Below are 26569 nucleotides of genomic sequence, written 5' to 3' on the forward strand. Positions count from 1 at the left end.
TTGTGAAGTGTTGTTACCACACTCGCCAACTTGCATGTGCCAACACCAAGCGCGTAATTTGTCGTGTGAACGCAGCTTTAGACGGAAAACTTCACTTCACACTATCTCTACCCAGGTACCACTAAACTGTCCGCAGATCGGACATGCTATCGGGGGTGGGGTGCGCAGTGATAATGTTCCTAGTTGCCACGTACTACAAAATCTCCGCCAGAGAAAACTCAACCTAAGGAAGTCAATTGTAAGACTGTTATTACTACGTTGAATGTGTTCACTCGTCACATGTTGTGAATAGTCAACTGAATTACTTGTGAATTTTACACGCGATGAGACAACCCTTGTTCAGCTTTATGATACACATGCAAAACTTTTTTTTTTTTTTTTTTTTATCAAAGTCAGTTTAATGTATCGTACAGGGTTCCATAGTAAATTTCATTTTTTTTCGTTTTTTACTTACACCCTTCTCTTTTATAAATAAACGCTCGTTAATATCAGTTTTTTTTTATCTGAATCTGTGCCAATAAGACAAAACAAATGGTTGATCGCAAGCGGTCTGGTATTTGAACATTTAGTTCTGTCTACCGTGTGCGCCGGTTAACTGATACACGTTTGACTGTCGAAAACCACCAGCGACCATTACCAATGACACGTCAAAAACCAAACTAACCTTTCTAAGAAAGCCTATTTTGCCTTGCGAGAGTTCAAAAATGAAGCTAACAAAGTCGCCAATCCAGTGCACTTTTCACCGCTGTCTTATTTTATTATTCATAATTTTTTTCCCCACAATATTGAGGAGCGCCGCATTCCGCGTAAGAAACTCAAGTAAGATGGTGAAGTGCGAGAAAAAAATCTCGTTTATGGCCTGTGAACAAGCTAAACGTCACATTCAAAAGCCTTCTAGCATTCCTCTCTCTGCTCAATATGCGGTTAAGGACATTGGCGCGAAATCACCAGTTTCCTCGCTGATCTAACCCTGAGCGGACCAGAAGGATGCTCCGCCGACGAACTGAGATAATGGCTTCACCGGCTTCAGTTTGTCTTTACTCAGATTATTTTTTGGATTTCCAGGCACGCAGTTTCTGTACAAAGAAGCTCTCCAATACTTCAGCGCAGCGGTAGTATGGCGAGTCTCGCTGGTTGAAGTATCGGCAGTTGTCGAAAATCTTGGTGATGTCGCTAACGAACGACTCCAGTGATGAGTAGGCCTTGGAGCTCATACGCTCCTCAACAGTTGATAGGTCTGGAATTTAGAACAAAAGAAAAGCAGTTCACACAATGAAATACACCAATGACAGCCTACTGTGCACGGGCTTGGGGATTGGGTCTTAGCGAGTCTTTTAGCCGTATAACCGCCACTTACAAGCCGGTGAACCTGCTCGCAAGCCACTTTCTTAAGAGTAGGAGGGGTTCTTTACAGTGTGTTTCACGCGCTTAGCACTAGTTACTTGTTTTCCTAAGCTTGACACCTGTCGTAGCCCTTCCCGCGCTTGGCACCACCTGGTCAGTGAAGGATTTCCCGCGGTTCGCACCAATTGGGTTTTATCATTTACCCGCGCTTGGCACCGCCTGATCAATGAAGGATTTCCCGCGCTTGGCACCAGTTGGGTTTTATTATTTACCCGCGCTTGGAACCCTGGGTTTTCCTGCGCTTGAAATCCGTTGAAACTATATATTATCCTCCGAGTACTGACTTGTTCATTGCGTTTTGTAAAGTTTACTGTGATTGACAGGGTGGTATATGATGTCACAGGTGTTACAACAGGCGTAAGGCGAAACAACACACGCGTGAAGAGATGTTTTATAACCAGCTGTAGATTTCATCAATCGCAAAATTTCTCGAACATTGGTTTTAAAACACAAAACAACAATCGTGCATTAATGGATTCCCTTACCAATAGGATCCGTGATGACGTCGTAGTACTCGGGCACCTCATCTGCATTGACAGGTTCCAAGAATGGCCACGCCATCTTATGACTCTGTGAGAAGAGAAAGAACGATCCACTGAACTAATTGTACCGTACGCAATCTACCACCTTAACCAGATCTCTTTCTGTGGATACGCGGGCTTCGTGCCGAACACATGACAATTGTTTTCCGATACTTCACGATAAGCTTTGATAGATTGTGCTCGCAAAAGTAGCATAATATGCTACTAGCAATATTCGTATATTTCTAAAATTATGCCAATAATTGTGTTTTTTTTCAAAATTATCCTCATTTTAGCAAAATATCCAGAAATCATGCTTCTACTTTTTACTTTAAATTTGGTAAAAACACCTCAACAACAAACAAGTAAATGGCAAACACATTTACCCTATTTACAACTAGAGACTTCACTAGTGCATACTTCATTATAAATTCCCTGGCTATCACTGTCTTGCAAAGTATTTGCAGTGATAGATGAATGTAGAAAGCTGAACCACTGAAACAACAAAACTGTCTGACAACTATAAAAACTCAAACAATTAACAACCACACAAAAGCGAAACACTGCTTTTGACTCCGCTTGTTCGGGGGCACCGTTCAGCAAAACAAGTCAATTCATGTAAAATAAAAGTAGCTGTATTAAAGTACTAATAGCGCACAATCTCTGTTCTCATCGGTTGCTGTACTTCTTGGGTAACCGAGCTAGTTATGCGCATGCGTTGAGTCCTGTGGCAAGAGTCCTGGGTCACTTCCTGTGGGACCCAGGTCCCATGAATGTGACAATAAGCAGACAAAAAAATTGCTTTTGTTACTTAAATTTGTCTGTAACACTGATCTCGGGCCAAAAAAGTGGTTGCATGATCAACAAATGACAATTTTGTGCTGCAAAACTAGCCAAAAGTGCAAGTTATGTTAGCAGTGCTTTGACGAATTGTGCCAAAAATTATGCGAGCACCATCTATCAAAGCCTACTTCACGAACCAGACAGACAGTTATGTAATGTTCTCATTTTGTTTTGTTTTGTAACGAGGGGATTAGATTACCGTAAAAACATTTCGAATGTTTGACCTGATATTTAAAGTGTATATGACGGAATTTTTAATTTGCTTGATAAATCTTCATGTTGCTTTGTACGAAAAACATTTTCCCTATTAAATTTTCTTTTGTGGGTTTAAGGCGAAAAAAACCCTGAAAATTCACTTCCGGTTGGGATACAATACCGCGCAAGACGGAAGACTGGGGATAGTAGGGTTATGACGTCAATGTAGGATTGCTAGCTTCGCGGTTTCTTTGTTCCTTAGCCTTTGGTTATTTTTCGTGTGCGGAGGATGAAAACTGTGTGAACGAAATTATGACTGGGAATGTTGAATGCTCACAATGAAACAACTGAGGAATAGAGAAACAGTGAAAGAAGCGATAATGTATTGACATCACAGTTATACTAACCCCAGTCTCTCATCTTGTATCCCATTGGAAGTAAAAAATTCCACGTTTGATACGCCTCAAACTCGGAGAGGAAAAATTGATGGGGATTTTTTTTTCGATTTTCACACGAGAATAACTTGAAAATTTGAAGAAGTAGATAAAAAAATTCTGTCATAGAGGGCTTGTTTTCGGAGCAAGGGAGTTTCATTGTCGGAGGGCTTTTTATGTTTCAAAATGGCTGGATAAAATCAGCTTAAAAACAGCTTGATGCATTAAGATAACGGCTTCAAACAGCTAGCCCTAACATTCCACGGGCTTATTTACACTTTAGATCCCTTACTATCGGATGACTGTTTGTGTTTGAGATTTGCGATCTATTTTTGAGCGGCTTATTTTCGGAAGCGAGGAAGTGATTATGGCAGTAATCTTTAGCTCCAACGTACCTGTAAAGAACGAAGCAGTCGTTTTAGTGAGTCGTGGTCCTTGCCAGTCAGTGGCTGCTTGCTCGCTTGGGCCTGGGTCTGAGTGCATCTCGGACACGTGTAAAAGTCAATGTTCTCCGCTTCGGCAGCCGTGATACCGACGCATGCGCCGTGAAACCAGTCCTGGCACTTATCACAGCCAATATAGAATCTGTAAAAACACGATGTGGCGTATAAGACACTTCCTCGCTCATACCACGCAAGAAATCTCGCAAATTAGATCTCTCCAATATTAAACCCTTTTAACTTTTAATATCAAAGAAGAAATTCTCCTATCTTGTCCCCATACTTTTCTTACAAAAGTACCGGGCCCGGTTGTTCGAAAGCCGATTAACGCTAATCCCTGATTAAAAGTTAACCGAGGTTTGTATCTCGCTCGTTAAAAATGTTTTTAAAGGCTGATTTTTGGCTAAAGTCAAAGAAAATTCTAAGTCAAAACTGAAGGAGAAAAATCTTTTGGAAAAAAGCTTATTAACTAGTAATTAAACTCGAATCAAACTTCACGTTAACCCAGGATTAGCTTAATCGGGCTTTGAACAACTGGGCCCTGGAGATAAAATGTTAAAACATCAAAGAAATTCACCTTAGGTAATCATATCCTTAATTCTCATGACCTCAGGGGTTGAATAAGCATTGATATTACAAGGAGAAATTTGATGCTGATCACTGTCAGGGCTTAAAGGGTAAACAGAGTAGTCTGCTCTTATTATCTCTTTAGGGAGAATGCGACCTAGAAATTTACTTTACATTCAGCGGGTTCTCGTCACAGACATCTCTCGTGATTATATAGGCTCCGCGGTAGCTTGCCGATCCGTCTGAACATGTTTACCTTTCTCTCGAAGGTGTCGTTTACACAATAGGGACCTTCAGATTTGACTACGAGTACGAGATTGAGTACGAGTACGACTTTCAAATTTCAAATCAGTAACACCTCCAAAACTCTCACTCTTTCCTGTTGTTTACCAGCAGATAGCAAGACTCTAGAAACAAGATTGGTGTGACAAGCGGTTATCTAAACCACGCAAACTAAATTTGAAAAGTCGTACTCATACTCAATCCCGTACTCGTAGTCAAATCTGAAGGTCCCTAATGTCACTTTTGAAACAACAAGTCACAGACGTTTTGCAGTGTATTTCAGAACAACACCCCTCACAATGTCTTCTGTAAACTTATGGCAACGACGAGTGGCATCAACAAATTCAACTGGCGAAAAATCGCATGAAGACTCCGCCCAATGTAACCCCGCCAACGGCAACTTGTCTCGGAACGGCGCCACTTTCAGCCGTTCAAAGGCAAACTGCGTTCATAAGCCGTTGCCGTGGACTCGCTCAAAATTGACCAACATATCAAGATACCAAATGCACATCCTCCTCCTTAACCCTCATGAAATTACACAATTTTCCAAAGAAAACACACAACATACTTCCTTTCATCGTAAGGCTGACGGCACACACAGTACAGCTCTTCCTCCTCCACCCCGCGGCGGGCCTGGGTACACTCGGCACAGGTCCACTCGTCCATACTTTGTGCGGCTTCTGGCGTGACCTGGACACAAAATCCGTGGAACCAGTTTGCACACATATCGCAGCCAATGTAGAATCTAAGAAAACCCAAATGAACAAGAAACGTCAGACAAAATCTTCTAAATGCTAGTCGTAAGAATTCCTATTGTGTTGTTCCTTGTATACTTATACTTCCCTGGTTTAACTTCATACTTTCCTTAAAAATATTGGGCTTTTGAGAATCCCCACCCTCCCCTCCCATTAACTCCTCTAAATGTTCCAATGGCCTTGGTTGAGTATGGATATTTTCTGGGACCGTTGTTGAAAATCATGGTGAAAATAAGTTTATTTCACGAGGAGACATTGAATTAAACTAAATTATTGCAACCATAAAACAATACTCCCGTGCATCTCATATCGATTATCACAAGTCTCCCAGCGCTCGATTCGAGACGTTTTAACTCAAAATAACAACGTAACGACTGAATTAAGACTGCTCATTTTAGTGGCATATTGACCAAGATTAATACCGAAACAATAAGATTATTCGCCCTCGGTTTCTAAGCGGGATTCAGCCTGGACTATCACGCCCTCGAAATCTCAAGCTCATAATCTCATTGTTGATTTAACCATTCTGATTTCGTATTTGCAACAGACCACGTTGGATGACTACTAAATCTTAACAGACCTTTGATGTGATAGTTAGAGATACACGCCGTTACCACTGCACTTTGTTGTTATTGTAAAGATACACGAAACTTGACAACGGAATCAAACAAACTGAGTAAACAGACAAAGCCTTACTGAGTTGGATTATAAGGCTTCTTGCAAATACAGAACAGCCGTTCATCTTCCACTTTTTTCTTCTTAGCCTTGGGCCCCTCTGGTGTACTGTGTGAGTTCCTTCTCTCCGAGTTCTCGCGCTTTCTTTTGTGCTTATTGCCAGATTGCAGCGCCATCATAAGGTCCCTCTCGAGAAGGTCCCTTTTTCGCACAATCTCCTTCTTAAGTGCCTCTTTTCGTTTTTGCAGCAACACTCCAAGTTTGTTCGCCTTCTGTTTCTCCAGCCTCAGAGCCTGGCTTTCTTCCTTGGCGCGCTTTTTCTCTTCTTTCTTGCGTTCAGCTTCTTCGTTGCGATCGATTTTGTCCAAGATGCAGTCCAGAACCTTTCTACAGATGGCAACCCTTGTGGAGCAAAACAAATAAAAACCTCCTTCATTTTCTGAACTACAAAACAGCCCGCTTTGAGAAAGATGTTACGTTCGTCACGTCTCGGCCACAGACCTTCCACAGTTGTCGGCCGCTCTGACCACTGAATTACGAGGAGACTGGTACTAGGGGCGTTTTGCATTTGTCAGAACTGACCGCTGACCGGCCAGACTGGACAGCTCGCAAACGGGAAAGTACAAATTTGAAGACCTGGTTATATGGTAGTCCTTCAAATTTCTTCAGAATAGCGGGTAGCATTTTCGGAAATGTTCAAGTTTGGGAATTTTACAGAATATTGCCTTCAAAATGACCTATTCCATTAACCGACTGACCTAACAAATTGAAAGCGCCTTAGGTTCGTATTATGGCCTGGCTTGTCACGATTTCCAATTAGCTCAGTGATCAGGTGTACGGAGAGTCATGTATTCAATTCCAGTCAGGTCGAATATTCTCTTTAATCCGCGCTCTTGACTTGATGACATCTTTCTCATTTCATTACTGAGCTTAAAATTGACTTGTGTTTATTATTATAAACATTTTCATTACTGACTGATTACATCTTCCACAGATCGTGCGTATACTAGCATTTTCGTTCGCGGTCCTTTGCAATTTATTCACTTTAAACGTTGCCATTTATTGTTTAATCACCACACAGTCTGCCTTCTCTCTAGATCTTGTAATGAATAATCTACGCGAAACATCGTTGACCGCGAGGGTAGCTTGGGCGCCATCAGGCGAGACCGTGCGATTCGCAAGAAAATGAATGGAAATGAATGCTGTGCCGCTAGCAACAATGACAAAGTGATGGATCAGAGAATCGACATTCATTGTATCCTACAGTCGGATTGGTTTTACTTACCTGTTCAAATCTTGTCTTGCCTCCATGGTCATATACTTCTTGTTATGCAGCACAGGCACGACCCCACCCCCCTTGCGGGATTTTGCCTTGCTAGCTTGTTTGACTTGTTCTTTAGATGAGTGTTTCATTCGAGAAGCAGTCATCGGATTGGCTCGGACAGGAGCTGGCTTGGGAGTAACTGTTGTGACAGGCCGCGTGACTGCAACAAACGAGAGAACAGTTTTGTGACCGTTTGCAAAAAAAAAAAAAAAACTATGACACAAACTTTTTTTCTTGACCACACCACCTTAATGCTTTGGACTTACCTGCCAGTCAGTAGTGAAACACCCTGTCCCTCCCCTCCCCCGCAAAGAATGGAGAGTACCGCTAGTATATCCTGCTAAAACCAATATACCCTACGCAAAAATGGCTGACATTTTAATATTATTTTGTTTGCATTTAAAATTAGCCTCACTAACCTCGTTCTTGAGTTTAAAAATCAAAAGAATATTTCACCTTGAACGAGGCTAGTAAAGTTAATATGAATAGAAACAAAAGAATAATTAAATGTCAGCCATTTTTGCATAGGATCTATAGTGGTAACTCAGCAAAATTCTCGATTTACCAGTGTAACCAGGTGTTGTGGCAGCGACGGTAACACGTGAGATTTGACTTGCTGCTGTTGCTGCTGCTGCAGGAGCCGCGTAAACCCGCTGAGTCACTTGAGGCTTAGGCTGTAATCTCTGTACATACGGAGTCGGTGTGACGCCAGCAGTTATCGTGGTTCGCGGCGCAATTTGAGTTCGCATCTGCGCCGTTACAACCGCGGGTTGAATCCCTGGCAGCTTGGTGGGTACTGTGGGGCGTACAACAGGCAGCGTACGGCGTAATGCACCGAGGGGGACGGGTGCGGTAACAGTAGGCTTGTAAGTGACTGCAGGGTTGACTACAGCAGGCTTGTACACAGCAACTTTTCTTTGTTGAGTCTTGATAGCATTCTGAACCTTCTTTTTGTTCATCTTGAGTAAATTCTGTTGCTGCTGTCGCGCCTGTTGTTCTTGTTGTTTCCGCTGTAATGCAGCGGCGCGTAATTCTGCTGCTCGCTTCAATGCTTCCTCTTGTTCTTTCTTTTCTCGTTCCAGGGCCCTCTCCCGCTCAATCCGCTCGTGGTACTGACGGATCTCCCATAGTTCCAGTTTTGCCTAGTCAGAAAATAAAAGGTACTTCCCTTATTCACCGCTCTAGAAACTCTAAGGAGCCTGGAACGAGTCAGGGATTCTAGAATGTGATTTTTTTGGGGGGGGGAGGGGGGGGGGAGGGGGAGAGGGAGCGAGGAGGACGGAATTTTTAAAACGTAGAGGAAACATTGTTAATTATGAAACCGATCCAAGGGAAGTGGTCAAATCTACTATACTCGAACAGGACTCACCAGACCACAAAAGAGATGGTGGCCTCTGCCTGCTCACCTCCACCTCAAAAGATGGCTTCTTTATTGTATAGCCACCCCTCTATCCAGCAGTAAAAAATAACAATGAGATTCAAATCTCACTTTTCTTGTTTATCTAGCAATGCTGACTCTTGTTAGCTGAATAGTTGTGTCAACTGAAATTTTAAAGCCAATAAAATGTTTCCGGTAATGTTCATGAGATAGGTGGTGTCTTCGATAGATAACCTCCCTTCCCCAGACAAGGTGGATACTCTTCGAACAAACTTGTTATGACCAGTTTCTTAACAATCACCCCGAGAAGGCGCCGAAAAATTCATTTATTCATCGGTTATGAGGTATGACGATCCAGAATTTCTCACTTGTGCAAGTGTACCCACAGTTTCTGGAGTGGGGGGGGGGGGGGGGGGGGGGGACAAGACTATAACTTGTGGACAACATGCTAATCACCACCACTCCGCACTGAACAACAAAAGAATGTTCAGTTCAGACGAGTTGAAATTTAATTCACATTCAAGAAATACTTGAAATAAATCACAAAAACATGGCCGTTGCTACTGAAGAAAGATTTGACGAAGCCCACAACGCCAAAAGCTGAGAAGTTGGAAAACCAACATGTGAACCGTGTGGGTGCTACAGGGAAAAATTTATCTGCGGAGTGCCCAGAGTAATTCTCAAAAATTACTAGGCTGTTACTAGGCAACGACCTTCATAAATCGATCCAATAGAAACACAAACAAAAAGTAACAAGACGCTTTTGAGAGCGTTACGCGGGATGCTTGGGTCGATGTAAGCATTCACTTTGAATTGAATGGTTGATTACCTGTTGGAGTTGAGATGGTTGATTGCATAAAATGATGACTTTTTAGTAGTTAGTTATCAATCGATTTTATTTTGAAATAACAGCAATCTGACAGACACCGGAAATTCTCGTGATTGTTACGAGCATCGATAACAAATCTTTTCGTCAGCGCTAATCATTCAGTAAGTTGTTTTCATTGCTTAGGTATCAGTTCGACAACAGCGTCACACACCAGTAATGACCTCTGGTCCAGTTTCCTTCGCTCTGGATTATTCGATCTGTTTGTCAAAGCGTAATTTCTTCGCTGTGAACTCTCCAATTTCCACCGTTTAAACTGTCCAGTACTACTTAGAAGTAGTACCAAGATACCAAGCCCAATTTTAGACACGGTCTGCCCTCAGGGCATCCCGCGTAACAGGCTTTACTTGGGAGATGTGTGACTTGAATTGTACTCAGCTTGATTGAACTAACTGGTATAGAGCTTTTTCATAAATGTTCTTTTCAAAATATCTTAATTAGCCTTACTAACCTCGTTGTAGAGTAAAAATTCTAAGGAATTTTACCCATGCTAACGAGGCTAGTAAGGCTAATTTCCATGAAAATAAAAGAACAATTTATCGGCTGCCATTTATGAAAAGGTCTAAAGACTATACATTCTCACTAAAGCTATGTCTACTCTTACCCTGGGTACCAGAGGTTTTTCTCACGTGTGAAGAGGAGCTTTGTTGACCGAAGACACGAGCGGCGAAGCTGCGAGAAAAACCCTCTGGCGCAGAGCGCCTTGATTTACCGTGCTAGACAAGACCTTGACCTTGTCTCTAATCTGTTAATCAAATCGGCGGTTTTCTTACAGTGATCACATGCACAAGCGCAAAAAGCACATGAAATGCCTCTCCAACGCAACTCTTTCATGTGCGATTCAATAAGCGCGTTCACCGGGCAAATAACTAAAATAATGGCTTTCTTCGGGTAAGTTGTATATCACATCGTATTGAGCGCACGGCATATGCTAGGTAGTAACTGGAACAGCAGTGATTTTCCATAGCCGGTCGGCAAGACCGCCAATATGTCTTTCCTTTGAATATAGATAATTTACGATGACCTCTCTTTGTTCTGCACTTTGAAGACTCGAAACCGGAAACCGTGCATGAAAAGCCTCTGGCACCCAGGGTAGTATACACTATACCTGATAGCTCTTGTGCCGCCACCAAAAACAAATCGGACAGGACTTTTGTTGACACAAAACGCCGATTTCAGATCGATTTTTGTGCGGGAGCGATGCTGCGCTGCTTCAGCCTTGAAAGCGAACCAACACATATCGGATAGGTTTTCGTGACACTATTATCTTGAGTTGCGTGAACAGAAAATCGAACCGAAACGGAGAAGCGAGGATTGGATTCTAGTGGAAATATGGCGGTGGTTTTGGGCCACTTCTGTTCACACCAGGCCGGAGTATTTTTCACAACGGCATAAAATACTATCTAGCATAGTGTAGACATAGCATAAGAATCACAAGTGTAAAGCAGATTCTTACCTCAGGGTACCAAGCCTCAAACACTCGTGGTCCTGAAGGTGCAGACCGTTCATCGTCCTCATCATCGGGTTGCAGCACCATCTTAGGCCTCAGTGTCCGGCCACGCTTGCTTTTCGTGGGTGCAGCGGGCCTTGGTGCTTCCACCACCGGCTTAGTAAGTGTACGGATTACTTTGCGTACAAGGTACTTGCAACGGAGGCCATCAACGGAAACGAATTTTCTGTCTGTTATTTCTGTTGTCGTTGTGCCTTGATGAAAAGACAAAAGGGCAACAGTAAAAATCAATGACAGATAGCAAAGAAAAAGGATAAGGGCTCGTCTGTTTTTTAACCTTTACGTAAGTTCTCTTATATTCGTTCCTTACTCGCCGTATGCAAGCAGTTGATACATCATCTAACGCCCGTGAATTTGTGTAAAGTAAGCAAAATCATGTGCAAACTACACACGTACAACAACGCTTCCACCAAAATCATTCATTGACAACGCCATAATCTTCCTATTCACAAAGCGCCCACAGCAACTGTGTGAACCTCACTATGATCTCAAAACTATCATTCAGGTGATCGGTACGAACGACTTGCTGTACCGGAATCGGATTTTCGGCAAAATAGAAATTAATAAAGCCCTAGCCCACAGGTTTCCATGAGCGTGAAAAGTGCGTCACCGACGTTCATGTGTCAACGGGCATAAATGCAAGGGCAAATAACTGAAAATGTATAACTGCTTACATTTGTGCAGGTCTTACTGCCGTACAAACTAATTTATACTAGCATAAATCTACATTTACACTACGCATAACCAGCCTTATGCAAATTACCTGAGCTAGTGTAGACCGTATTGCTGTTTCCACGCGGTGGCCTGACATTCATTTCATCCCATTTCAAACATGATTGCAGAACCCTTAGCTGCAATCCTGCACCAGCCAGCGTCTTCAAACTCTGTGTGCGAAATCGCCATGCAACCTTGAACGAAGGACGAGGGATTCCTGCCGGCCAGTTAACCCCGACTGCACGGGAACTATACACATATCCACTGACTTCCTTCATCCCAGCCTTCCTTCCAAGCCTTTTGAGTTCGTGCTTTCTTAATGTAAATACACTTTTTACTGAATGACGCAGCGGCCATTTAGCAAGTCTTCGATTAAGCAGGGCACGAGGATCTTTGATGAGTGGCTCAAGGGATGGAAACTTCTCTTCTTTGATGGGTTTTGCCACCACCTTTGGTTTAACAACAATCTGAGTCTTCACCTGGGCAGCCTGTTGCTGTGGCCGCTGCACAGTGATGGTGGCACCTGGTGTTGCTGTGCCAGCAGTCCTCTGAACAGTGGTAATTGGACGGTGTTGTACAGCTGCGCCGGACACCTGCAATGTTATACTCTTAGGTACAGCTAGCCCCAATGGAGATCCTGCCTGCTGGGCAATAGCTGCCAGCTGTGAGCCCTGCAGGGTGATGGACCTGCCGTCTGGAGTCACCAGACGTATGAGCTGTGAAGGCCCAATGGTTGCACCAGATGCTGGAAGACTTGCAACTAAAGCAGCAATGCTCTTAACTGGGCCAACAGTGGACTGACCCACAGCTGTAGGCTGAGCGCTGACTCTTACTACATTTGATCCCTGTATGCCTGTGCTCTGAACAGGTGGTCTTGGTGATGGAAGTATGGGCTTAGGGCCTATTGGAACATACTGGGTCGTTTGTCCTTGAGGTCGAGTAGTAGCGGAAGCTTTCTGTGGATGAATGACTCTGACTGAAGTGTTCTGAACTGCAGGTGCTGCAGGTGAACTTTTGACAAGTGTCGTCTGAATGGACGGACAAACCATAGGAGATCCTCCTGTCACCCCACTCAGAGGACCTGTTTTGGCTACTCCAGGAACACCTGATACCACAGGCTGCATGCTTATGGAGGACGTTGAGGTAACTTTGGCTGCCAATACTGCGGCTGCTGTAGACGCTGTAGGTACTGTAGATGGACTAGCAGTCATACTTACACCTTGTACTGGTCCTGATGGTAATGGAATTGACTGCTGTGATACTGACTGAGATGAAAGCATTGCTGACACAGCAGTTGGTGGTGTACTGGACACACTAGTGGTTGTACCTGTTGAATGAGGACTTGCTGTCTTGTCAAGTGATAGCACTGTGGAAACTGCATGTAAGACATGAGCTGTAGAAGTCTGTGATGTTGTGTCAGGAACTGGCAAGCTTTCCTTAGACAGTTTGGAACTTCCTTCTTCCCTGACTACTACCTCAGTGTGAGACGTCTCAGATGTGCTTGTCTTTTCTGCTGGAAGTGACACCTGGGAGCAAGAGACTCCATCCATAGCAGAACTGCTCTTAAGTGTTGTTGCTCTGCTAGACTTCTCCATAGGAGATACCGAGACGACGTCAACATCCATAGGCTCGTCTTCCTGATTGCCGCTCTGCTTAGGATCTGCATTGACAGAAGCTTGTGAGACAGATGTTGTCACTGCAGTGCAGTCACTTGAGCTGCTTACTTCCACTGTGCTGTCCACTGACTTGGAATCTTGAGCTTCTGCTGTCAAACAACTGGTGCCCTCAGCTGCCCTTGATTCAACGTCACCTTCATTTACATCTGCTTCATTATCCTCACGCACACTTTCTTCAAGGGGTGGTTTACCCGCAGTATCTTCAGGAGTCACCGTTACTGTGCTCTGCTCATCACTGTAGTGATTTGCAGGTTTAGCTGTTAACTCGGCTGTCTGTGGTGCCTGTGACGATGAACTGGCACTACTTTCTATTTTTTCATCCTTTGAAGCGGTTGTGCAAATGTCCTTTTCTGTAGCACTTGCATCAGCCTTTTCATCGTGGTTACAAAGGTTTTCTGAATAAAGATTGTCTGAACTACTCTTTGGCACAGTACAGTCGCCATCGTTTTCGACTGATGTAACATTATTTGAAAGTAGACTGCCATCTTTCATAACAACATCATCATTACCCTTCATGCCTTCTTCCAAACCAGCCATTTGTTCAAAATGATTGTTGCTTTCCTTTTCAGTCTCAAGCAACACATCATCTAATTTTGGTTTATTTTCTGTTGTCAAACTGCCACTCTCAACAGAACCTGTGAGTTGATTATCAAGTAAACCCTCCTTATTACTTGAAAGTTGTTCTTCCCTCAATTCTTGGTCATTGTTCACAGTTAACTCCTCTACAGATTCAATTTCTTCCTCCTTTTCTTGAATTTGTCCATCCTTTGAGTCTAACGACTCCTCCGGCTTTAAACTTTCAAGTCCTCCTAAAATGTCAGAGTTTGCTACAACGTCCACACTACTTAGTGCTTTTGTTGATGCCTCATGTGAACCCTCATGAACAATATTTTCTTGGTCGTGATTTACCACATGCACATCAGATAGTTCTGTTAAATCTTCGTTTTGCTTCGATTCTTCACCATCAGTAGCTTTACAAAGTTGACTTTCTAAAGATGAAGGCTTTTCTTTTTGCCCCTCTTTGGTCAGGCCTGCCTCTGTTGTATTTTCACAGGCATTTTCACTGTCCTTCTTATCCATATCGTCCTCAGAGGCGACAATCTCTGACTCCTGGCTATGTGCTTGAGACCCTGAGAAATCATCAACATCTTCAACTTTGCAAGAAATATCTAGTATACCTGTATCTTGATGGCCATCAACTAGAGTTTCTTTTTCAGGGAGAGTAACAATTGAATTTGAAGACATCTGTGCCACTCTTGATTCCATTGATTTTACTGTTTCATCTTCTGCACATGATCCACCTGGAGTCATATTCATCAGGTCTGGCTTCTCAAAAATATCAGATTGGTCAGAGTCAAGAGATTTACAAACTGCACTTTGAGATTTCTGATCAGAAACATTCAAAGGCGAATCAGAAGAAAAAGGTTCTTGATCTTCAGAGGTTTCCTTGCCAGATGTCATTTCTGTGCTATCTTTTATACTGCTACCATCAATGGAAGTATCTTTAGTTGGGCAATCAATGGAAACATCTTCTGTACATAACTTAGATATTTGATTATTGTCTCTGGTATTGACATCAGTGTAACTAGTCACAACTGGAAGTAGACTGTCACATTTTTTGATTACATCTGTAGTTTCACTAACGTCTGGACCTAAAGAGATGAGCTCTTTTTCAGAAGTGGTTTCTGAAGAGACCACTGATGCCGATGAATCAAGCAAATCCACTGAGTCATTTACAGTTTCTGTAGTAGTTGAGACAGAGGATGCTACAGATTGTTCTGTCGATACACAGTCTGTTGATTTGCTATCCTCAGTTGATGATGTGGAATCCAAAGTTGACGCAGGTGTTGTCTCTGTAGCGGTTGGTACTGACGATGAAGAAAGAGGTGGACCTGCGCTAACCGACTGCAAAAAGCACAAGTCTGGACCTGAAGAAGCCAAAGTATTATTTACAAGGGTTGCTTCAGAACTAGAAGACAAAGATACAGCAGAAGATGATGCAGTGACTAGTGAAGTGGATGAAGGTGCACTTGAAGAGACTTGGACAACAGATGAAGGAATTTCACCAGTGGAGGATGTTTCAGTTGGTAATATCTGAATGGATGATGTCTTTGTTATTGAAGGAGGCTCTGAAACTGATGAGTTAGTGGAACTATCAGCAGTCATTTTAAGAGACGAGGAAACTGTCTTAGATAACAAATTTGTACTTGTAGACTCTGCTTGAGACGACAAAACAGGTACCACTGGACCTGGTTTAGAAGATGGAGGTTCTTCCAACACAGGCAAAGCCACTGACGAAATTGGTTGACTTGTTGTATGTGCAAGAGTGCATGATGGTGGCACTGATGAAGAAGATACTGGCACAGCAGAAGGAATCCCTGACAAAACTTGTGAATTTATTGTCTTTGTTGTCGAATGGACTGATGGCGACGACACATGCAAATTTGTTATTGTGGAATGGACTGATGGATTAACGGATGACTGAACAGAAGTAGCTGTACAACTAAGAGTCTGTGGGACAAAATGAACAGGAGCTGAAGAGGCCGTGGATGTATTAGCAGTAGTTATCATCAACGTACTAGAATTTGAAGGACTTGAAGTGGAAGCTACTGCTGACGTCTGTGCAGATGACTGAGTTAACAATGTAGAAGTTGAACTTGGAGCAGTTTGAATAGCATTTTGCAATGCTGAAGAAGTTGATGAAGGTGCAACTAGAAGAGTTAAAGTATTCTGTACTGGTGTAGTAGTTGTGACTGCAGTGGTTGTTGTTGATTTAGTTTGAACTCCTTGTGGAGTTGCTGCACTTTTCTCTTGTGGAAGAGATACCTTCTGAGAAGACGCCTGTTGTGCAGCTATTTTTGCAGCTTTATCTTGTTCCTTTTTCAACGCTTCTGCCTTTTTCTTCTCTCTTAAGGTAACAATCTTGTTAGTAGTGTCCAAAAGTTTGCGCTTTTTGTTGCCAAAAGTGTCCTTTTCATTTCGTGGACGTTTCCTTTTCCTGCACTGCAGACCACTTGTCCACACCCACCCACCGCCGCCAAACAGCCTGTACTCCTCCCCTTTCTGTTTCCATACTTGGTGATGGGGCATCCATGTGTAATTCACTGTTAGGAAATATAAAAAAATAACAGAAAAGTAAATACACTTCAATTGCGAAAGTTTGACTTTATCAACAAAGTTGACAAGGTAATTTGGTCATACATGTAAAGAGATTTGTGTGCTGACGTTTCTGGCATTAGCCCTTCATCAGAGCAAATTAAGGACAAACAAACCAAGGGCTAACACCAGACAGTGTGCGTCACGACCCACAAAGGGTGCTGGGTAAAAATATGGAAATGCCTCATTTGCCTCTGGTCACGATCGAGTAAACATCTCCCGAACAGAAGACTTATGTCGATTTACAGTCGCACTGAAACTGGGCATTCAAACTTTGCTTCCTTTTCCAAAATCTATCACTAAAGACAGCAATTTGGCAAATTTTAACGGTCTAGTGGCAGCCGTAGATGCTTTTTGTTGGATACACAAGGCAATTTCGTTGAGTTATTCCCAGTTCGGAGACAATCAAAGGCGAGAATTTTTTTTGTTTATTCTTATACTAGTATTTTGTGCTGTCACGCCTGCTTTTAGACGCTTTATGATAAACAGATATTTAGACCGCGAGCGGTCGAGTGGTATCTTTCTCCTAAATTCTGACTTCTGCGGCACGCGATGGATCTATCGAGCGGTGAGGCCACGAGCCGCGAGTTCATTTTTGTAATTTGCATAATTTTATTGTTACTTTGCACGCGTGATCTAAGGAAAAAGTACGACTGTTCGCAGTGTAATTTTCATTTTTGTCGCTCATTTGTAGTTTACTTTTTTATCTCAGGGTAATAGAGATCTACTTTTCCTTCCTCTATTTGTTGGAGAGAAAAGCATTCGCCCGTTGGCTTTTTCCGGTCGGTTTCCCGGGAGTTGAGCTACTTTGTTTACACGATCTCTTCATAGATTCTCTATTAGTTCAATGGCTTCCAACGGAAAAACCATAAAGGGTAGACCCGGGTAGACCCAAAAAAATTCTAAAGTAGAAAGGATAAGCTAGCTTCATGTGCAAAAGTATTGCCCAAACCCAGCAAGAGTAAGTAGCTTTAGCCTCAAGAAATGCAGTAAATCAATGACCAAAACAACATGGCAGCAGGCGCGAGGTCGTCACCTTTGAAATGGCTACAAACGCGAACAAATGCTTCAGCTTAAAAAGTAACCTAATCAACATTAAGCCAATTTGTTCCTATAACTTTGAAACAAATTTCGACCGGGAAAAAATGTCACAGACTTTGTTAATGACGAGATTCTCGACAGGCTGACCTTTCCAGACTGATGTTCATGAGCGCGAAGACTACTGATCAAATAACGCATTCTGATTGGTCGAATTTCGTGACGCACACCGCCTGGGCTAACACTCAAAACGTTAACACTCGAATCTCTTTACAGTGGCCAAATTGCCTTATTAACACTGTTGATAAAACCCCCGGGGGGTACTCCCTTATATGGGCTATATAGGTATGTGCGGCGCCAAAGGGTATGGTTTTTCGGCTGTTTTGGTCATAAATAGGGTATCGCTTTTAGCTATTTTGCCGCCATTTTGGTAATAAATAGGGTATAGATTTTTGCACTCTAGTCCTGGGTCCTTTTTTTTTTTAGAAAAAGCTACTTCAGGTAATAAATAGGGTAAGGGTTTTGGGAAGCAGGCCTCACACCCCTACCCAATTTTTTTTGGAGTACCCCCCCCCCCCCCCCTGGGATAAAACCAAGCATTCGTTTCTACTCCTCCACACCCTCTTATCCAAACTGTGATTAGTTTATCACGAGCACAGAAATATTAATAAAATAATAAAAAAATCTAATTTTTCCAGTGGAACTAGAACCCAGAACCCAAACTCTAGTCAGATAAGCTGTGATCACAGGTTCATCTCCCATGCATCTTACTTTTTGCTGGAACTAATCAGCTCCCACATCGCATCATCATTTATCAATCACACAATGCCACACACTATAACAAACCCTGTATGATCATGTGATAAGAAGAGTCACATAAAATCTCTAAACTTAAGACTCCACTGAACATGTATGTACATACCAAATCCCTTAGGATCCAGTTCAGGTTCCTCTTCTTCTTCTTTGTGATCCTTCTTCTTAGTTCCTACTTGTCGAGCCTCAGACATGACTCGATGAAGTTCCACATGACCAACTGCATCATTCCATACAGGCAGATAGCAGATGGGTCTGATACAACTTTCAAGAAAGGACAATGCTGCCGCAAACTCTTCAGGAGTCTTTGACAAATGAACTGCCCTTACCCAAGTGGAGCGTTGTACTGGCCACGAAGGATGCATAAAAGCAGTTGGAACAGAATTCTCAAGGCCAACTATAGAAAACCGCAGTGTGTTGAGAATAACATCTTTACTCCCACAGGTATCTCCATGCCACTTGAATTCATTGAGGCTAAACTTGTGAGAGACACTGCGCTTTTTGTCTCGTTGATCCAATTGCTGCTGTTTGGTTAGTGCCAAGGCATTGCTTGTAAACTGATTGACGTACGACAAGTAATTGGCTTCTTGACCAAGCCTAAACACAGGTCTTTCAACCTCTTGTTTTGCTGCACCCAAGGTGTTTAACTGAGGCGGACTTGGGGTACCACTAGAGGACACAGCAATCAACTTACTGTCTGCTACTGATTTAACCAAGCTACTGTTTGTCAACAAGGATGGAGACCCTTGAGTCTTAGCAATGGCAGAACTGTTCACAATACTGCTAGCTTGGGTACTTAGCTTGTTGCCACTTGCACTGATTTTAGCGTCAACAGTTTGATTGCTTGACACCATTGGTTGAACAGGTTTGTCAACAGACATCTTGCTGGGTAACTCATCTTTCGTGACATTCACAGATTTAGCAGAGACTTGGTCCTCTTTTCTCGTCAAGCTTTTATCAGCACCAGAGATTTTACTTTCACTGTCAGATGTACCCACAGGTTCAGATACAGCAGAGAGTTTACTTTCATTGACAGATTCACATCCAGGCATAGATACAATAGGAGTGTTACTTGCCTTCCCAGATTCACTGGTAGGCTTTGGTGCAACAGGGATTTTAACTTCATGACCAGATTCATGTGTTGTCTCAGATGTAGCAGGGATTTGACTTTCTTTCTCAGATTCACCCTCAGGCTTAGATCCTTCTGTCCCTTCCCCATGGCCTGCTTCTGACCTCATTTTAGGGGGATGGGCCTCCTTTTTGTCCCCATCCACACCTGTTTCAGCACTGGTCAAGCTTGATAAAGTCTTGGCATCCCCTTCAGCAGTATCAAGCTTCTTATCCTCGCCAGGCTCTTTATCAGTCTCCGCTGCTCCCCCTATCTTGGAGTGGTCTGACAAAACAGGAGACCTTCTTCTAGCATAAGGACTATCTTGGACAGCAGGTCTTCTATCTCTTAGCACCATTTGTTTCTCTGTACTAGGGCTGCTGGAGTTCTCAGCCTGTTGCCTTGTCACAATCTTCTTTACTTCATTATCAGGAACAAATGTAAGAATAGCAGAGGCAGAGATTGGTTTTGGTGAAGGCACTGCACTACCATCTTCTGCTGGTAAACTGTCTTTTCTTTCAAGTACTGCAAAAATTAAAATAACATGAGATGGTGATGGTAGTGAATAACAAACATATTAAATGTCAACTGCATTGGAAAAATTTGTCTGAAATAATATGTGCAAATATGTTCAGTTTTTAAATAATTGGCACAAATGGAGTCAGCTTGGGTGTTCAGTTACGGCCTCTTAATTCTAATAAGAAGCATTTCAAAACTCAGACACTCAAGTTTTCCCTGGTATTTATTTAAGATAGCAAGTAAATCATGGATATCTGTTGGCTCCAATTTATGATCATCTCTGAGGTGTTTTCTGATGGCGGAATGTTTGTGCCCAAATCACATTTGAATTCATAAACAACGCATTCACAAGAGAGGATTTTATATCTGTCATTTTGAGGTCTTCCAAGATCCTTTTGCTTGTGAATACTGGCTGTAGCTCCTGGTTGATATTTTACGGCAAGATCATATAGCTCTTTGCATACATCAGTAAATAAAATTTCCCCACTTGAGGTAATAATGTTTTACTTGAAGGGCAAAATCCATCACACCTTCCAATTTTAGGAAACTTCCACCTGTGTGTATTTTTTATCATTTTTATTTGAAAATGAAAAGTTTTTAAAATGCATGTTTTTCAGCCACACCCAAGTTTCATTTGCTTCGCTGTCCACATTTAAATGATTGAAAAGGATAAAAAATGCTACTCTCTAGTCACTTCTATTGATGTTATTACATGTATCTCATTCTTTTGGAAAATCTCATTTTTCATTTGTGCCATCCAAGTGTAAACAAAAAACCTCTGTTATCAAAAATTTACACTCTGGGTGTTGTCTTTGAAAATCTCTGTTTTTGGACCATTTTCTTTTGTAACCATGGACGAAAGGCTTCACTGGATTAACAAAATCAATCCCCATTTTTAAATAAAAATGATAAAAAATTGATCTGTGCAAAAAGAGCCTTACAACTGTAGTTTCCCATACATGGTACACATAGTTACTGATTGAAGTGATCTATATTGAGAGAAACAGCAAAACTGTTCTCACCAGAACTAGATTTGTCTTCCGAGGTGTCCATCTCTTCGGGTTGTTCATCCTTTTCCTCTTTCACAGCTGGAGTTGTTATAGGTTCTTCTTTTATTTTCACAGGTCTCGGCCTTCTTCTTGTCAGTCCAGATGGGAGGTTATCTAAAATCCACATCAGCATTGTAATTATTCACATTTTGGGACCCAAACAGGTACTCATTGGCTGTACTAATAAAGCCTATTTTTCATATGACAGGAAAATCCCAGACAATTGGAGATTTCACTGTTTCCCAACTATCCCAGATTTTGCCGAGATATCGGGAAATCGCCAGACATCTGTCCCAGATTTGAAGTATTCATCAGTGACAGATGCCATTTTTATTCCCCAGGAGGGAGTGGGGAACTGGAACAAAGCAATAATTGAGAGGATTGGGAACGAGCTAAAACTGTCGCTGACGTCCCTGACAGTCCAAACTTCAGTTTTCGTGTGTCGGGAATGGTCGCTGACCATCGCAGAAATCTGGGACACGTGAGAAAATAGAAACACTCCCAATTTTCCCAATTTGTCTGCAACCATCCCAGACGATCGGGGATGTCTACAATTTCCAGTTTCCTTTAATCGGGAAAGTCTGGGACGGTCAGGAAACAGTGAAATCCCCAATCATCTCGGATTTTCCCGACATTTGAAAACTGGGCTTAAGGCAATGGGATTAACAGGTTTTGCTTTGTGCTTTCTCAGTTTTTCTTTGTCTACTATTTATTATAACCCACCAATTAATTTCAGACGTTCTCTCTAGACAAAACATGTCATGTGGTAAAACATTGGATGGTGGTTACCAGACACAGTTTTAGGCCTTAGTTGTTGTAATCCATTCCCTGTTTAATAAAATCTAATAAACTAGTTAGATTGTATTTTATTTGGACACAACAATATTGTAATGCGGTTGCCATCACTCGATGCTTTTGATCATTTTCACAGTAAAGCATGTGCATTTCAGAAATCATTCAGAGGGTTATAAAATAAATAAACCCCTTTCCAGATTGCTGATATAGCAGATGATAATGCCCTCAGCTTAAAGATTATCCTCAAAATTTCACAGTTGCCCTTGAAGCAACTTTTCATTTTTCAGATAACCTTTGCCTTGGGCATTTTCCCCCAATATACCAGTTGCCTGAAGGGGTTTATTTACTAAATACCCACTTAAATTTAACCAGCCAAATTTTCACATTTTTTTATTTCTAAACCTTGTGAAAGTTAAAGGTATTAGGGTTAGGTTTTGAACTAAAAACAAACAAAAAGGAAAAATTCTCTGGATCCAGTTACATGTAGTGTCCAACCTCAGCTTTTTAAAACCAACCCTAGAACTATTTGGAGGGCCACATAATTTCATATGAAATAGGATAGAGGAAATATAAACATAAGGACCAAGCAATCCCAATTTTATTTCAAATAGTGTAACTTACTGGAACCAAAATATTTTAATATTTATTTATGTTTTTTATGTTACTGTAAGCTTGCTTTTTGTTATGCCTACACCTAAAGTAAGAAAAGTTTTCGCTACAGTCCTACCCCTTGCAGCTTCTGTAAGAGCTTCAGTTATTTCCATGTGTTTCACCATGAGTTTGTATTTTGCCTTTAATGCAGACAGCAGCCTCTTTTCTTTGCCATCTTCCTCCAAGCTCTGGATTAGATCATCAAGGTGTGCTTTGCAGCTGTAGTACAAGGTTTCATCATTTCCTTCCCTGATGAGAAACAAATTTAAGCAACATATCAAACATGAGAAAGAGTAAATAAATGTAAACATATGAGACATTTATTTTGAACTGCGGATGAAAGATCAAATAGAAGAAAGATCCTCGCAGTTACTACACAACTGCTTAAGTTGCATAGTAACTGCGAGGATCTTTCTTCTATTTGATGAGAAAGAGTGTTGCATCTGATTTCCAGATACTGAGAAGTAGGTTAAAAAAAAAAAAAAACAAGACGGAGCTGCCCATTTTTGACCAACTTTGATGATTTCACGTGTTTGATATAGTTTCTAAAACCATTAATAATTTGACTTCAAATTTTAATAATTCTTGAGCTTGAGAAAATGTTTACCATGACCAGGGGCCCATTTCTCGAAAGTCTGGTAACTTACCGGACCCGATAAGTGTCTTTAGTGATAAATGTTTCTTACAGAAGTCAATTTTTGTTAGCTTTGAATAATAAATTTTAAAATCTTATAATTCCATGAAAACATTGGCCATGGTACCATGTTTGTAATCACTGTGTAATCGGCGCAAAAACATTTCAAAATATACTTACTGGGCCCGATAAGTTACCAGGACTTTCGAGAAACTGGCCCCAGGGCACCTAATATCACAAAAATTGATGCGAAACTAGGCTTACGATAGGTTGCTATAAATCTTAAGAAATGGATGATGGATAAAAATAGCAAATGGAGAGATGCAACAGGGTCCGAAATTGCGCTTTCCTGGTCACCAATGCGACTAAAAATTTTGCGCTGGCGACCAGAATTTCACAACTAGTCGCCAGCGGGCGATTAGCTATTTCATGCCACGATCATTAAACAAACAATAACTTTGATTTTCAGCCAAAACGATTAAAAATAAAATTCAAAGCCGCCCGCCAATTGGTTACTTACTTTTTACCTTTCCACTGCTTTTGAAGTATAAAACCGATTTTCCTGTTATTTTAAATCTATCACAACGCTTCACAGCTCGAGCGGTGCGAAGCTTCGCCGCCATGTTTTAAGAACGAGAAATGCTGCACGGTTGTGGCCTGGTGCGAGCAACATGGCGATCCGTCGATCGTCTTGACAGAACGCGAAAGGAAAGATCGTTTACGGTTTTGAACATAGAGCAAAGAACCAACCGGCAGTTTTTTAATCGGGTACATTTCTTCTCCAAAAGGTAGAGACAAGAGAGGGTATAAAGTTGACTTAAAACATTTAGCAGTCTTATGAAACTGCGTATATAGCCGGCATTCGATTCATTCGTCGTGGTTTTCAGTGGTAGGTGTACAAATCTCCATGGGGCCCCAAACGCAAACACGTTCTCTTCGTTCTGATTCTTAAAAGAAAAATTGGCGACCAGAATTTTCCATCTGGCAACCAAAAATTTTGGTTTGTGTTTCGCTGCGAGGGAAAAATTTTAGTGACACTTTTTTTTTCTGCTTTTTGGCGACCACATTTTTCCATATGGCGACTGACAAAAAAAATTTCAGTCACCACTTGGCGCCTGCCTAAAAAAGTTAATTTCAGACCCTGTGCAACATGTGCTTTTTTTTTACAATAAATTATTGACCTCAAAATGTTGAAATGCTGTTTGTTCAAAGTATCCCCGTCCCTCTCCTTGCAAGCAATGTTATTTAAAAGTAAAACAAAATGGCGAGGACGTGTGTGCCGATTTGCTCAACCAACATTGAACCAGGAGAAAGTGTTGGAGTGTTTGTGTCATTGCAGCTCAACAAGAAAAATTGCCAGTCATAAAGAAAGTGAAGACCTCCTCTTTTGCTGTCTTTTCATCATTTTCAAACTCTGACAAATGCAAATCGTAGATGAGTTTTGAAGTTCACAGTTCACAATGTTGGTGAAAAGCCACAGTACTGTCCAGATTTAACAGTTTTTGTCTGTTTTGACTTTGGCATCCAGCAAAGAGTTGTCCTGAGTAGGCAAATAAATGCCTTTCTGTTGCAATGTTCCCAACTATGGCTACAATAACCCTATTGCTAAGATCATCCTTTAGCCTAAGAGGATAAACTTAAGACTTCCTCGTGTAAACCATATGCAGAAAACATAAGGCACTAAGTTGATCCACCTGCTAGGATTGTACTCCCTCCAATCCCCCATGTAAACAGAGCCCACCCTAACAATAGCTGTGGTACTCCTGAAAAAAGGCACTTGTGATTTTATGATACACAAAAGGAAAACAAAAGCAAAATCACTATTAAGATTAAAATTAATCCTATACGTTAATAAAACATTAATGCCGAGCACAACCGTGGTTGATTTTTCACACCATAGAACAATCACTCACAGCAAGAACAGAGACTATAAATTGAATGGGGATGCATAATTTGATTAGTCCTCCATGTTGGAGAAAATACTTACACAAACAAACGCCTGGCTAAAAACCAGTACTTTCTCTCCTCCCTGTCTACCCCCAAAGGAGTGTTTCTGAGCCATCCATCTCTATTCCAATCAGGTAGGCAGTCTGTGACACCCTTCAGTCGGTGCATCTCGCATACGGGACACAGCCAATCGCCATCAGGCACTTCTTCCAACGGCGGCTTCAAACAGTGAAGATGGTAGACAGCAGGGCAGTTTTCACAGCACAACAAATCGCCCATTTTACAACAGTTTCGGCAGTGATCCTCCGATTCTACCATTCCCTCGTTCATTATGTCGTACCTGACTGAATTTGAAGCGAGAAATTGATCGCAGAGCCGCTGTAGAACCTTCAATCTCTTTTCCGCCGATGAGAATGGAAAGGGGTTTTCCTTTTCGCTCGCACTGACAGCCGACGCAACGTCGCCGAATTCCGTCTTATCCGACATGATGTAGCTCCGAATAACATCAGGCCAAGTAAAGTCGCTTAAACAGTACATGAGAACGTTGAAGCTATCTTTCTCGTCGCTCGCTACAAATGTCAATCCACTAGTTTCATCCTCGGAGAGGAGAAATCGGATCAACGCGAGGTGTATTTGTGCAAGCAAAGAAGACTGGTCCGGAGTCTTAATTGCCCCGCAAAAGTCTTCAAACCTAAACGGAGATAACCGAATGATTCGGCTAAAATGTCTAAGGACCTCATAAATTCCTAAGGCTTGTAAAATATACTCCGGCTCAAGTAAAAGATCGTCTGATGATGGAGCTAAGTTGATAGGCGTCACGACTCTCAGTGGCTCAACATAACGAATTTTCGTGCAAGGAGTATTGGAAATTGAGGAAGCACGACTAGAAACAGAGTCGTTGTCACTATCCGAACCCGACGACTCCATCCCGTAGTATTTCCGCGGCGTTGTCGAACTAAAACCTCGGGTTTTAATAACTTGTGGAGAACAGACACGCGGGCTAGGATGTCCGCCATGTTGGTTGGTTGCACTCGAGACATTTGGCGTTTTGGCACTTTGGGACGGATTTTTGGGCGGTCTTCCCCTTCCTCGCTTCATTTCATCGATGTAAATTATAGAGTGCAGCCAGATCACATGAAGTAATGTGCATTTAGCTGCCTCCCTTCAGCTTTTAGTGGTATATTCTCCTCTTTCTCTTCAGTTCACTTCTCAGAAGCCACATTTCTTACTTCGCGGGGAAAGAACACTGCTATAG

General features: G+C 42.0%; 1 protein-coding gene across 1 annotated transcript; it reads right to left on the minus strand.

Moving 5' to 3' along the window:
- Positions 1–726: 726 nt before the first annotated feature.
- LOC146458138 (uncharacterized) lies at positions 727–26544 on the minus strand. Its single transcript, XM_085091368.1, has 13 exons — positions 25355–26544; positions 22810–22982; positions 21261–21401; positions 18721–20244; positions 11978–16708; positions 11161–11408; positions 8006–8582; positions 7402–7600; positions 6138–6518; positions 5255–5431; positions 3793–3982; positions 1890–1974; positions 727–1237 (listed from the first exon to the last, which is right to left on the minus strand). Exons 1-13 carry the CDS (start codon positions 26410–26412, stop codon positions 1047–1049), a joined length of 9675 nt encoding a protein of 3224 aa, XP_084947494.1. The 5' UTR covers positions 26413–26544; the 3' UTR covers positions 727–1046.
- Positions 26545–26569: the final 25 nt, after the last annotated feature.

This window comes from Pavona decussata, unplaced genomic scaffold, assembly GCF_977016875.1.
Source record: "Pavona decussata unplaced genomic scaffold, jaPavDecu1.1 SCAFFOLD_234, whole genome shotgun sequence".
Lineage (NCBI taxonomy): Eukaryota > Metazoa > Cnidaria > Anthozoa > Scleractinia > Agariciidae > Pavona > Pavona decussata.

Coding starts and splice junctions, on each gene's coding strand:
- LOC146458138 (XM_085091368.1), bottom strand. CDS start 26,412: ATGAAGCGAGGAAGGGGAAGACCGCCCAAAAATCCGTCCCAAAGTGCC. Junction 7,601..8,005: donor CACAACACCTGGTTACACTG/GTAAATCGAGAA, acceptor CGTTTGTTGCAG/TCACGCGGCCTGTCACAACA. Junction 1,238..1,889: donor CGTCATCACGGATCCTATTG/GTAAGGGAATCC, acceptor TCTAAATTCCAG/ACCTATCAACTGTTGAGGAG.